This window comes from Aotus nancymaae, unplaced genomic scaffold, assembly GCF_030222135.1.
Source record: "Aotus nancymaae isolate 86718 unplaced genomic scaffold, 86718_ANA_hifiasm-v0.15.2.pri h1tg000048l, whole genome shotgun sequence".
In the NCBI taxonomy this organism is placed as follows: domain Eukaryota; kingdom Metazoa; phylum Chordata; class Mammalia; order Primates; family Aotidae; genus Aotus; species Aotus nancymaae.
The window spans coordinates 20532958-20546675 of NW_026988462.1; the positions used below are offsets into that span (position 1 = coordinate 20532958).

General features: G+C 35.7%; 1 protein-coding gene across 1 annotated transcript in view; it reads right to left on the reverse strand.

Annotated features, from left to right (window-relative positions):
* The window catches only part of NDFIP2 (Nedd4 family interacting protein 2), a 74294-nt gene that overhangs the window by 27871 nt on the left and 32705 nt on the right, over positions 1 to 13718 (reverse strand). The window contains exon 2 of the mRNA XM_012445361.3: positions 4207 to 4372. Coding sequence (XP_012300784.2) covers positions 4207 to 4372 — 166 coding nt within the window. The remainder of the gene's footprint in view (positions 1 to 4206; positions 4373 to 13718) is intronic.

Below are 13718 nucleotides of genomic sequence, written 5' to 3' on the forward strand. Positions count from 1 at the left end.
GAAATTCAGATATGCCAATGAGAAGCAGTAAAGTACTTCCTTTAAGTAAAAAAGTGAAAGTTCTTGCCTTAATAAAGAAAAAAATTGTAGGCTGAGGTTGTTAAGATCTACAGTAATAACGAATCTTCTATTTGTGAAATTGTGAAGGAAAAAGAAATTTGTGCTAGTTTTGCTGTCACATCTCAAACTGCCAAAGTTTTGGCCACAGTGGGTGATAACTGCTTAGTTAAGATGGAAGAGGAATTAAATTCGTAGGTGAAGGACATAAGCAGAAACATGTTCTGATTGATGGCAATGTGTTGCACCAGAAGGCACCGAGCCTATATGGAGATCTCAGCAAGGAATCTCCTGAAACTAGAGACACTGGGCCATTTACTGCAAATAAACAGTCACACAGATTGAGGATTAGGTTTGGACTGAAAAATATAAAATTACTGGAGAGTCTGTGTCTGTTAATGAAGAAGCTGCTGTCGCATTTCTGGCAGAGCTGAAGAAGCTGATTAAGGAGAAAGGATACCGTCTAAACAAGTTTTCAACTGCAATGAAACTGGGCTCTCTGGGAGAATATGCCTGATAGAACTGACATTTATCAAAGTTCAAAGGAGGCATGAAGGCATAAAACATGGAAGGACAGATTAACTCGGGTACTGTGTGGTGACACTGCAGGGCATGTGACAGAGCCAGGCATACTGTACAAAGTGAAGAATCCATGTGCCCTCAAAGAAAAAATGAAAAATTATCTGCCCAAATTCAGGCAATATAAAGTATGAGTGACAGCCATCTTGTTTATGGAATGGTTCCACCAATGCTTCATCCCTGAAGTGAAAAACTACTTGAAAGAAGAAAAGCTGAAATTTAAAGTCCTACTAATAATAGACAATGCATCTGACCATCCTGAATCTGTTTGCTATGAAAATGAAAATGTCAAGGTTTTATTTTGACCTCCAAATATAACCTCACTGCTTCAGCCCCTTGACCAGTGCACCATCTGGTCTGTCAAGAACACATACACTTGCCTAGTATTTAATCATATTTGATCAGCAATTGATACAGACCCTTACATGAACATAATACAGTGCTGGAAATCACTAATGCTGATGTGTTAATAAATGAGGACATGGAAGAGTTAGGGTCATCTACAGACAAAGAGGAAGAGGAAGAAGAAAATGAAGCAGAATCAGTAAGGTGGCCATTACCAAAATTTGCTGAAGTATTTCAAATTGTGCAGACATTAAATGTCAAAATTATAGAAAGTGATCCTCAATGGAACACAGTATCAAAGACACCCATATGACCATTGAAGCACTAAAACCTCTGCAGCAACACTTCAATGAGTTAATAGAAAAGAGACAACGACTTCCAGTTACAATGTTCTTCCAAAAGGTTTTGGCAAAATAACCTTCAACTTTCAAGAATCGACATCATGATGGTTTTGCAGTCCAGGATCACCTAGACAATCCTGTGCCTGACATATTGTCAGAAGGTCAATAATAGCCTAACACTACATCACAATGCCTACGTCATTCACCTCACTTCATCTCATCATATAAGCATTTTATCATCTCATATCATCACATAAAGAAGAGTACAAGATATTTCAAGAGAGAGAAAGAGGGAATACATTCACATAACTTTTATTACAGTATATTGCCCTAACTGTTCTAGTTTATTATTTGTTGTTAATCTCCTACTGTGCCTAATTTAAACATTAAACTTCATCATAATTATGTAAATAGGAAAAACACAGTATGGGCTGGGCACAGTGGCTCATGCCTGTAATCCCAGCATTTTGGGAGGCGGATCACCTGAGGTCAGGAATTCGAGATCAGCCTGACCAACACGGTGAAAAGCCATCTCGACTAAAACTACAAAATTAGCTTGGTGTGGTGGCACATGCCTATAATCCCAGCTACTCGGGAGACTGAGTGAGGAGAATCGCTTGAACCCAGTAGGTGAAGGCTGCAGTGAGCCGAGATCGCACCATTGCAGTCCGGCTGGGCAAGAAGAGCAAAACTCCATTTCAAAAAAAGAAACACAGTATGTATAGAAAAATCACAGTATATAGGGTTTAGTGCTAGCTGTAGTTCTAGGCATCCACTGGGGTTCTGAGAACACATCTCCCTTGGATAAGGGGGCCTACTATAATTTTTAAATCAGGTACCAAAAAGAAGACTCCAAGGTTTCTGGCCTATGTAAGCCATTTATTCAAACAGGAGAGACTGTAGAAGGAGACGGTTTGGGGCTATATGGAAGAGGAAGTGTGCAGTTGTGAGTTTTCAAAGTTAGTCTACAAGTTCTTTAAAACTCCTCTCACCAAGAAGTAGAGATCAATTCCTCTCCTCTTGAATAAGGACTAAAAGTAGTGACTCATTTCTAACAACCAAATATGGCAAAAGTGGCAGTATCATAACAGGTGATATACCTTCCATCTGACTTTCTCTCAGAATGTTTGTTCTTGGAACCCAGCTAGCACTCTACTGAGGAAGTGTATGCCACAACAAGAAGTCACATATAACTGTCTTGGCCAGTAGCACCAGCTGTGGTCCTAGCTGAAGCCAGTGTAGACCACCCAACATGTGAAAAAGGAAGCTTTTGAGATTCCAACCCCAGTCACCATCAGACAACAATTACATAAGACTCCATGAGAGAACAGCATAGTTGAGCCCAGTTCACTCCCAGAACCATAAGAATTAGCAGCAATAAATGATTGCTATTTTACTCTATTACATTTGGGGTGGTTTGTTACACAGCAATAGCAATGGTAGTCACAACAAAAGGATCACAATTTCACTCTTAGAATTATTAAGAGCGTCTTCCATTACTCAGATATAAACATCATTGGGAAAACAACTTACTCTCTTTCTTGAAGATTAAAATCAAATAAAATTTTTTTAAATCTAAGGTAGCAAAGTCATATTACCTAAATTGTAAAAACTTGTAAAATAACTGAATTATTGTTTAGCATGTAATAAATTTTAACAGGCATCAAACCACCTGTTAAATCTTATAGCGAAAGACAAAATTGTTGGATATCAACATAAAAACTGTGCATGAAACTGAGCAATGAGCAAGCACATTCATCAAATAAACTTTTTTTTTTTGAGATGGAATCTGACTCTGTCAACCAGACTGAAGTGCAGTAGCACAATCTCAGCTCATTGCAACCTCCACCTTCCTGGGTTCAAGCGATTCTCCTACCTAAGCCTCCCAAATAGCTGGGACTACAGGCATGTGTCACCATGCCCGGCTAATTTTTCGTAGTTTTAGTAGCAGTTGGGCTTTACCATGTTAGCCACAATGGTCGTGATCTCCTGACCTCATAATTGCCCACCTCGACCTCCCAAAGCATTACGATTACAGGCGTGAACCACCGCACCTGGTCCAAATAAACATTTTATGCAAATAAAAGGAGTAAGCATGTATTAATTTCATTAGTGAGGACACCACGAAAAAATAATTTTCAGTAACTACACACAAAAAAAATGAATTTAGTAGGAGAAATACTGAGTTTATATATTCCAAATGAAAAATGACAGCCAGAGAAAGTTGGCATTAATTTGAGAGCAGTAAATGACATTAATTACAGAATGATAAATTCTAGTGAAAAATGTTTTCTGTTAAAATGTTTTTCAATAACTGATTTTTACAATGAAAACATTTCATAATGAGTATACAAAACATTTAGAGAAGTTATTTAGATTTAGAAATTACTAGACTAGAGCACTTATCACACACAAAATTAAACAATCATCAAATTAGATAGTATACAAAATCACACTAGTATACAAAAATGATCCAACTGAATAATTTATCATTGCTGAGGAAATAAAAATTGTAGTCAGAAAAATAGATTAGTTCTTTAGACTGACTTGAATAAGATGAACAGTAGCAAACAGGAATTACTGCCTTGTAGTCAAGAATAATCATCATATGTATGGGATAACACCACGTACACCCTTCACCTACAGTTACACATACCACATTCTCACTCACACTCATCAGTATCTTGTTTAATGGCTATAAAGTATGTACACATAAATACATGCATATATGTGTGTGTATACATTTGTACATTTATGTGTGCACACAGTATGTGTACACATATATAAATATCCATGCGCATATATAAGCCCATTAACAGACTTAATACACGAAATCAAAATGTCAAAAAAAAGAACTAATAAAACATTACTAGCTGTTTCATACCTGAAGTTGTAGGTACTTCCACAGTAATACTACTATACGGTGGAGGGGAAGAGTCAGTTTCAAGTGCTGGTGCTGAAGAGGCAGCCTGCACAACCTGTGGTGCTGGGTTTGAAGTAGATGGCTGCTCTATGGCCAATGATTCTGAGTTATCCTCTTCATTAAGAAGCTAAGAGAACAAAACAAAAAGAAAACACCAATGTATGTTACTTGTTTTTTAAATTTTAAGCTGATTTTATCATTTCAGACACAGGATCACTTTTTGGCCAAACACAAAGTAAAATGGCATTTTTTGATAGTATACAAAATCACACTAGTATTTCAAAGTTTTTGAAAAACAATTTGTAAAGACTTAGTCATTAAGATCAGAATTTTCAGTTTCTTTACAATAAAGAGGGAAGTTCAAACTGTTAAGAATTCATAAAGAAAAAATTATGATTCAAAATAGATTCAAATTCACATGATCCTACAGTAGATATCAAGGGTCTACCACATCCCTTGGATAAGGGGACCTACTGTAACTTTAAAATCAGGTACCAAAAGAAGACTCCATGGTTTCTGGCCTGGTGAAGCCATTCATTGAAACAGGAGAGACTGTACAAGGAGAAGGTCTGGTGCTATGGGGAAGAGGAAGTATGCAGTTGTGACAGTTGAGTTATTACATACTACAAAGAAAAGCAAAAATCCTAATAACATAGCCACAATACCATCTCTACTACATTTGAATCGACAATAATTGGAAATGAAAGCTGAATTAATGAAATGGAATAAAACAGATAAACATTTTAAAAATGTGGAGTACTATAAGTAGGATTTCCCAAGTACAAAAAAAATTACTAAAGCAAGGCTGGGCACAGTGGCTCACACCTGTAATCCCAACACATTGGGAGGTCAAGGTGGGTGGATATTTGAGGCCAGGAGTCTGAGGCCAGCCTGGTAACATGGTGAAACCCTGTCTCTATTAAAAATATAAAAATTAGCCTATTGTGGTGGCACACACCTGTAATCCCAGCTATTCGGGTAGCTGAGACAGGAGAATCTCTTGAACCCAGGGGGTGGAGGCTGCAGTGAATCAAGATCGTGTCACTGCATCTAGCCTGGGCGACAGAGCGAGACTCCATCTCAAAAGCAAACAAACCAACAAAAACATTACTAAAGCAAAATGAGTTGATGTTTATATAAAATTCTAGCAAATGTTCTTCATTGCTAGAATTTACTGTTCTCAAAAAATTCATTAAGAATCAATAAATGCTAATATCATGTTGAGGTCTTTAATCACTTAACTCAATCTTCACAACAACCTAGGAGATCCTAGGAAACAGACACTGTTATCACCAAAAAAAAAGAAAAACAACAAACAAACAGGAAGTACAGAGACTAAAGTAACTTGCCAAACGTCACAACAGTAAGAAAGGATAAAGTAAAGAATCAAAGCCAAGCAGCATGACTGAACACCTTTTACTTCATTTATGGTAATCTTCGAAATAGTCATTCTTCAGGAATTGGTAATAACTACATGCAGACAAACTAATGAGTCAAAGGCATCAATACTATAAAAAGTAATTCATCAAGAAGTACTTTGATCCTTAAATATATTTACCAAAAATCCTTATTAAAAATTTTTAAGATACTTTTAAAACTGGAATCTTGATTTCTAAAGAAATTACTAGTTTTCCATATTATTTAATTTTCATATTTTATGTCTGTTACTCTAAGAAATTCAATGTTAAAAATAATTTCCCAAATAAATTTTGTAACACAGCTAGTATACATACAAATTTGAATGTTATAATGTAGCAAAATGAACATGAATTTTGGAATTTAGGAAAAATAGGATTTAGACTGGGTGCTGTGGCTCACACCTGTAATCCCAGCAGTTTGGGAGGCTGAGGCAGGAGGATTGCTTGAGCTCAGGGGTTCAAGACCAGCCTGGGCAATATGGTGAAACCCAATCTCTACCAAAAAAAATACAAAAATTGGCCAGGCCTGGCATATGATTGTAGTCCCAGTTACTAAGGAGGCTGAGGTGGGAGAATCACATGCTTGAGTCTAGAAAAGGCTGCAGTGAGCTGTGATCACGCTACTGCACTCCAACCTAGATGACAGGACAAGACATTGTCTCAAAAAAAAAAAAAAAAAAAGAAACAAACAAACAAACAAAAAGAAAGAAAGGAAAGCATGTAAATTATTGTTCTACCTTCTAGGACCTTTGATAAAATCTTCTCCATGACTTAGTGTTCACCTATTAGCTCTGAATGCAGCCAAAATCCTCATAGGGTGGTAAAATAATATTTGGAAAGCATCTAATATAACAACCAACACACAGAAGGATTTAACAAATACTATTCTCCCACTTCTTCCCTTTTATTTGGTTTACTTTATTTCATCACCTCAAACAGAAATGATGTGGTACTCTCTAATAATCCAATCAGTAGTCACTCATCCCTAAAATAAATAAACAAATGCAAAGTAAAAGAAGAGTGCCATTTACTACACTGCTTTTTCCATGTGTTGGTAAATGATCACACTAGCAAAACATTTTTGTAACATAGTAAATGTATTATAACTTAACGAAACTGTCATAAACATGCCTAAAACCAATTCTGAAGTTACTAAGACCACTCTTTCCACAAACATAACACTAAGATTTATATAATTAAATCAATTCACAGAAATTGAATTCTAAGACCAAATATTCACAAGTGAATTTTATGATTATGAGCCTTATGAAATTTATATTTACTTGCAGCACTTTTCCAAGCAGGCACTAAATGACTACCCTCTTGACTAGCAACACATTGCACCCGATATTAAAAAGCATCTCCCATGTTTTCCTACTACAAGATACCCAGGAGAATTCATCACTTAATTATCTTTAAGTGATAATATTTTTAGACCAAAAATGTTAGATGAGCTAACATAAGGCAAATAAAACTACAGTACAGATATTTACTTGTTAATATTACCGAAACAATTAATTGCAAATGTGTCAAAAAGGGAAAACCACTTTTCCACATCTCTTATTAAAGCTGCAAATGTAGATACAGCGAGCTTTACAAATGAAAAATGTTGTATGCAAAACAGCACTCTTCCAGTTTCTTACAAAAAAAAAAAACTCGTACCACATCGAACACATAAATGTGCTCCCCAGAATGACCAACTTATTTTCTAAAACTGTCAAAATTTACTCAAATAACTACAACGAAAGGAATAACTACAAACACTTTTATATATAAGCTCCAAAATAAAGCTATAAAACATGCCTCAATTTATTTCAACTGCTCTACCTAACACCTACAGTTTTATTTTGACAAAATTATAATATCTGAATACTGCCATGCATCAACAGTAAAACCCAGTAACTCAGTCAAAACCTCTACCTACTGTAGCATGTAACTTTCAATTTACTTTAAATAAAATACTGTAATTTTAATATATTTGCCAGCAACAAAATTGCCTCTATGAATTAACCAACTTCGCCTTTTAAACAAATCCATTATGAGGGTTAAAACAAAATGTTTATCAAATTAGATAATTCCACTTGAGAATAATCTCTCTTAATCACGTTGTCCAATGGTTCTATTTGACATTCATTAACAATTACCAAACCGAAAAAAACAGGGGAGAAGGGAGGCAGAAGAGGGGACCTACGTGTATACAGTGATGCACTAGGCCCTGTGTCCTATTTATACACCACTTCAAAAGCTATCATTCCAGCTCTTCCTACTTATGAGCTTCCTGAAAAAATGTGGGCAATACAGCACATGAAAATTAAACTCTCTTTAATATATCAACCAGGGTGGTGAAAAGTTGCATGGTGAATGAACCATAATTTTTTTCTTTTTGTCTAAAGAAAAAAAAATGACCAAAAAGCTGTTTTAAAAGTATTTGTAGCTAGTCTTTATAGATGTATACTGAGCATTTTTAATGCTAAGCAAACTGTAAGCATTATGATTAATTCTAGCTGGAAGTACAGCCTTCTAGGGTATAAAGATCGTTTCTTTTACTTTTATTGGCATGTATCCTATATGATAACCTTTCATTCTATCTTAAGGTGGTAAAACATTAATGTAATAACTGGATGTTTTGCTTTTGAGAAGCTAGAGTCCTCACTGAATGTTCCCTAAAAGTACCAAGAAAAGAATGTGTAGATGTGCTATCAAGTGTTGCTTGGCAAGCAGAGCACTACATTAGAGCCTGGTGGGTCAGCTAGCAGTGTGGCTTTTTTAAATTTGTCTTCTCATTTCTGTTCTGTTTTAATTTGGATGTAGGTTGGACCTACAGGAAGAGAACTGCAATTTAAAAGACATCATTTTTAAAGTTGTAAAAAAAAAAAAGTGATCTAAAAAGCCAATGCATTTATATACTATCATATTATTACTATATTTAGTATCAGAGGGCAGAGCCAGGAGTAAGAGTTGTTGCAATGAGATAAATTTTAGCTCAATAAAAAACATGGCTGGGTGTGGTGGCTCACACCTATAATCCCAATACTTTGGGAGGCCAAGATGGGAGGCTTGCTGGAGCCCAGGAATTCAAGACCTGCCTGGGGCAACACAGGGAAAACCTGTCTCTACAAATAATAAGTAGCCCTAGCTACTTGGGAGGCTGAGGCAGGAGGATAACCTGAACCTGGCAGATGGAGGCTGCAATGAGCAGTGTTCACACCACTGCACTCCAGCCTGGATGACAAAGTGAGACTCTGTCTCAAAAAAAAGAAAAAGAAAATTTTTTTTTTTTTTACTATTGGAGCTACCCATGGCACTAGATTTTTAGTGAGGCAAAAATACTTTCAAGCAGAGTTTGGATGATGATCTGGCAAGGCTGTGGTATAACTAGAATGAGCACACACCTGTTTTTCCCAAGATACTTCCACTTTATACTTGTTTCAGGGTCCTACCCAATTCATCATGTTCCAATGTTATAAAATTAAATAGTCAACCTACATATCATGAATCTCCTGTCCTCAGTAGAACATTAGAGTAGATGACAAAGGTTCCCTCTAAGACACTATAACGCTAAAAAAAAAAAAAAAAACCTAGAGTGATTTCTATCATTCTGTGTCATCTTATTTAACACCTGGTTTGGGGGGGGGAAAAAAGATTAGAGTTACAATAAAATGAAATAGCAGAGTCAAGTTACTCATTGAAGTTACCCAAGAAGAAAGTGAGCTACCTCATCTGTGCTCCTAGAAATTAATAGCAGGTGATAAGAGATCTCTGCAGATAGCCTAAGTTTTCTAAACCAACAGCTCAGAAGAAAGGGACCCATTAAATAGTCCTGCTAGCATATGGAGCTAGATTTACTACCAAAAAAACCGACTTATGGCAGTCATTCTCATATACACACTCAATTTAGCAAATTATAATTTTCTTAAATTTAGGGTTATTTTCCAAATGTTTTTCCCACTAAACCTTTGCTACGTCTAGACACTTTCCTGCTAGAGGGAACCAATATCTGACAAAAATATGAACCATTAGGAAACAAATCTGTAAGCTGAAAATAAATATTAATGAAAAAACTGCAAGTTAGTAAATCAAGTCTAATTTTCAGCTTCTTGTTTTGAAAACAAAGTGATGTGGTTTTAAATTTTATAACATAACACAGGTATATCTTCTGCTAGTAAAAACATTTCTTGTTAGTATGACAGAACATATCTGTACAGTTGTGTGCCACATAATAATGTTTAGTTCAACAATAAAACACATGTAAGATAATGGTCTCGTAAGATTATATTGTACTTTTACAGTACTTGTTCTATGTTTATATACACAAATCCTCACCATTGTGTTACAACTGCCTATAGTACAGTAACATGCTGTACAAGTTTATAGCCTAGGAACAATAGATTATACCATACAGCCAAGGTGTTTACTAGGCTATACCATCTAGGTTTGTGAAATTACACTCTCTGATGGTCACCCAATGACGAAATCACCTATTGCATTCTCAGAACATATCCCCCATTGTTCAGCCACACACGACTGCATTTTATGGTCTACACAAAGACCACCACGAGCTCCAATCCAGATGCTCAATTCCTATTCAAAATGATATAATCTGGAATTGTAACCAAACAACTTTGAAGAACACAAATCAGAAACAGTATATTTTAAAAAAAAATATCAGGAAGAGGATAACTAAGGGGACAAGAAGAGATGAAAGAATAGAAAACACAACTTATATTGTCAGACTAGACTGTTTTTCTGAGCTCCAGACCTGTATATCCACTCATTAATCCTTTTCTTTAAACAACACTAAGAATAATCACATACAAAAAAGGAATCTGCATCTGTATATGTTCAATTATTTTCCTCCCAACCCTCACTGCTTAGCTAATTCCACACATTGTTCAGATTTCAGTTTAAAATCAAGTTCTCAGGAAAGCCTTTCTTGTCTCCCAAAAGTACGTTAGAACTCTGTGATATAATCTTAACTTTAACCCTGTTGCTCAGAGCACTTACCACAATAGGAATTTTATTTATGTAATCATTCATTTACAATATTTTTCCCAGCTAAAGTAACAGCTCTCCGAAAGTGGAGGTTATGTCTGTCTTGCTGAACACTGTGAAAATATTAAATAAAAGTAAGTCCCCAAAAGTACTCTGATTCAGCTTTGGTTAAAATGAAATATAATATAGGTCACCAGTCATAATAACATGAGATGGAAAGCCCTGAGAAAGAAAAACCTTGCTAACACAAGTATTTTGACATCTCTAACAGCTTTACTACTTTCCTTCGGATGTTGCCATTACTTCTAATGATAAAACTGCAATTACTTCTGCACCAATGTAATAAATTAAAGGAAAGGTTGAAGACTATTAACTTCTCAAAGACCTCCTAGGAAAAAAGAAGCCAAACAGGTGGGATAAAGATCTTATATAAATTTCTATTTTCAAAAGAACCACAACTCTGGTCAAATTCCTTTTTATATGTTAAAACTGAAACATAAATATAATACTAAATATCAAGATTCCCTCCTGGAATACAACATGCTCTATATGGCACATTCATTAGTTGTGTTCACACTCCTTTAATTAAAAGAAATATGCTTCTTGAAATCTTACAAAATATAAACAAAAACATACTCTCTTCAAAATTCTATTTATATTACTCAGATCTTCCCTAAGGAAAAAAGTATTTACAAATCTGTCCTAAAATTATGCCTTTTTACCAATAGGTCAATACGATCCGAACATATTAATAGCCTGCTGATCTCTAATCCTTAAAGGAAGAAAAAAAAAGAAGAGAAAAAAACAACATAAAGGAATGAAAAACATCTGAGTGTGCTGGGCTGGCACCTTCTCACGCTTTCTTTCCTCTAAGGTAGTCTGTCTTCCAGGACACTGCTCCCCACTGGGCTCCACTCACCCTCTCAAAGTCTTCTGATAATCCAACAATCTAGTTCCCATCAATTTAGCATGAAATGCCCCATATATGTCATAAATGTCTATATGTTTCATCATGGGATGATGTTCACCTCACTTTTTGTAGTTTTATATCTGAGACATATTTTAAGTTTACTTTTAAAAGATGACCTTTTTTTTAAGTCTGGCAACTAACAAATTTGTGTCTCTCCATAGTACAATATCCTGATAGCATCAAGGCATAGAACTTTTTGAGATGTATTTGCTGGTGACTATGCTGTGTCTTAGAGTAGATACATGATTGCCTCCCTAAAATCCTTTCCATAACTCTTTCATTGTAAGTCCACAGTAATTTCTGTGGGAATAACCCACCCTACTCCAAGGCTAAACCCAATTACATTAATCAGGATACCCTGTGGCATGGCAACTGGTTCCCAATCAGCACAGCTCTCCTCTTGGGCAGGATACCTGGGTCAAAGGTAGGTGATAAGATAACCTAAAATGATCCAATTAGAGGAAAGACCATAGCACATTTTAATATTCATGTAAATTAACAGAGCTGACTAATTTCCAAGACAAATATGGCTTCCATCAAATTATGTTTTAATAAAATGACAACACAGAGGGATTCTAGTTTTTAAGATTTCCCTCCTTAAGTGGCTTGGAGATCATAATTTAGAAACCCAAATGGAGAAGCTACAACCACAGGACCAGCCAAAACTGGGCCTACTCTATCAATAACAAAATGTCAAGTACCTTTTCAGTAACAGAGTCAGAGACTGCAAGTCATGTAGCCTGGGCATGTGCAATAGAAAAAGCTAGACTTCCAACAATTCCCATAACCAAAGAATCCTCCCCTCAGAACCAAGAATACTGGGATGTGACCAAAAAATAGGGGGTTCATTGGCCCGGAAGATCTAAGGCTATAATCCACATTAATATACCTTTCCACAAATGGTCAAATTTGAAGCTCTCCAATTAGACCCTGCCCAGCCAACATCATCCTTTTCCTGGCCCCCTGATCCCTTACCAGTTGCATTAGAACCTAAACTGCGGAGATGGATTTGAATCTGTTCCTACTTCTTGCTTACCGGTTTTGCAGTAAAGCCTTTCTTTTCTCAAAAGGCAGTGCCACATAGTATTAATCTCTGTGCACTATCAGGCAGCAAGCCCATGTGCTTGATAACAAAGCTGCTTCAATGCAATTTTTAAAAGCAGAAGACATTTTAAATGATAGTGTTTGGATTTATAAAACTATTTAAATTTTTAAGTTTTCAAAATATTCCAACGCTTTAGTTTTCACAAGCTAACATACTAGTATTCTATCCAACAAAGGCATTGATAATACAATGACAATGGTAATTAGTAATCAAAGGTTTTCTTTCCCTAATCAAATTAAGTAAGAACACTTTGACAGATTCTCCAGAAAATTTCTGATTTGCATGTACCAAAAATTAGTCAGCAAATAGGGTGGCTGGTAAAGTTTTAAAAGTAAAATTGTGTAAAGAATATATACATAATAATAAAAGACTTAGGTCTGAGACATTGAAGCATAGAAAAATATCAAAATATTCAGCAATCAGAATCTGAACATTAAGAGGTTTTAAAAGCAAAACTATATAGGAAGAAGAACAGAAAACAAGAACTAGTAAATTCTAATTGCAACCATTTCCTTCCAGGAAACATTCACTTGCAAGTTTGTGCTGCTTTATGAGTCCCTGGGGGCTTAGGAACCCTGGCAATCTCTAATTAGATTTGGGAACATGTCCGATTTCCCAATCAGATCATAAGCTTTTGATATTTAGGAAGTATGCTTTGTTCATCTTGGTATCCCCTAAATCAGGTAGCAGAGTATAGGGCATAGAATTGGCTTCATATTAAATGTACTGTCCTCTAAGCCTTCTAGAGTTTTTCTCTCATGGAAATGGGAGCTTAGTAAAATAATGGATGCAATATGCACTGAACACCTCAAGATTCAGTATTACACACTTCACAGATTTCTATGATTCCCACAGTGCTTTATTTATATAAACATGAAATATTTCATTATTCAATTGTTATAAGAGGCAGTTACCATAATTTAGTAAGTAAATATCTGCCCCTAAAAGTTTACTAAATTAAACAATGGTTTCTGAAAACTACAGGTCA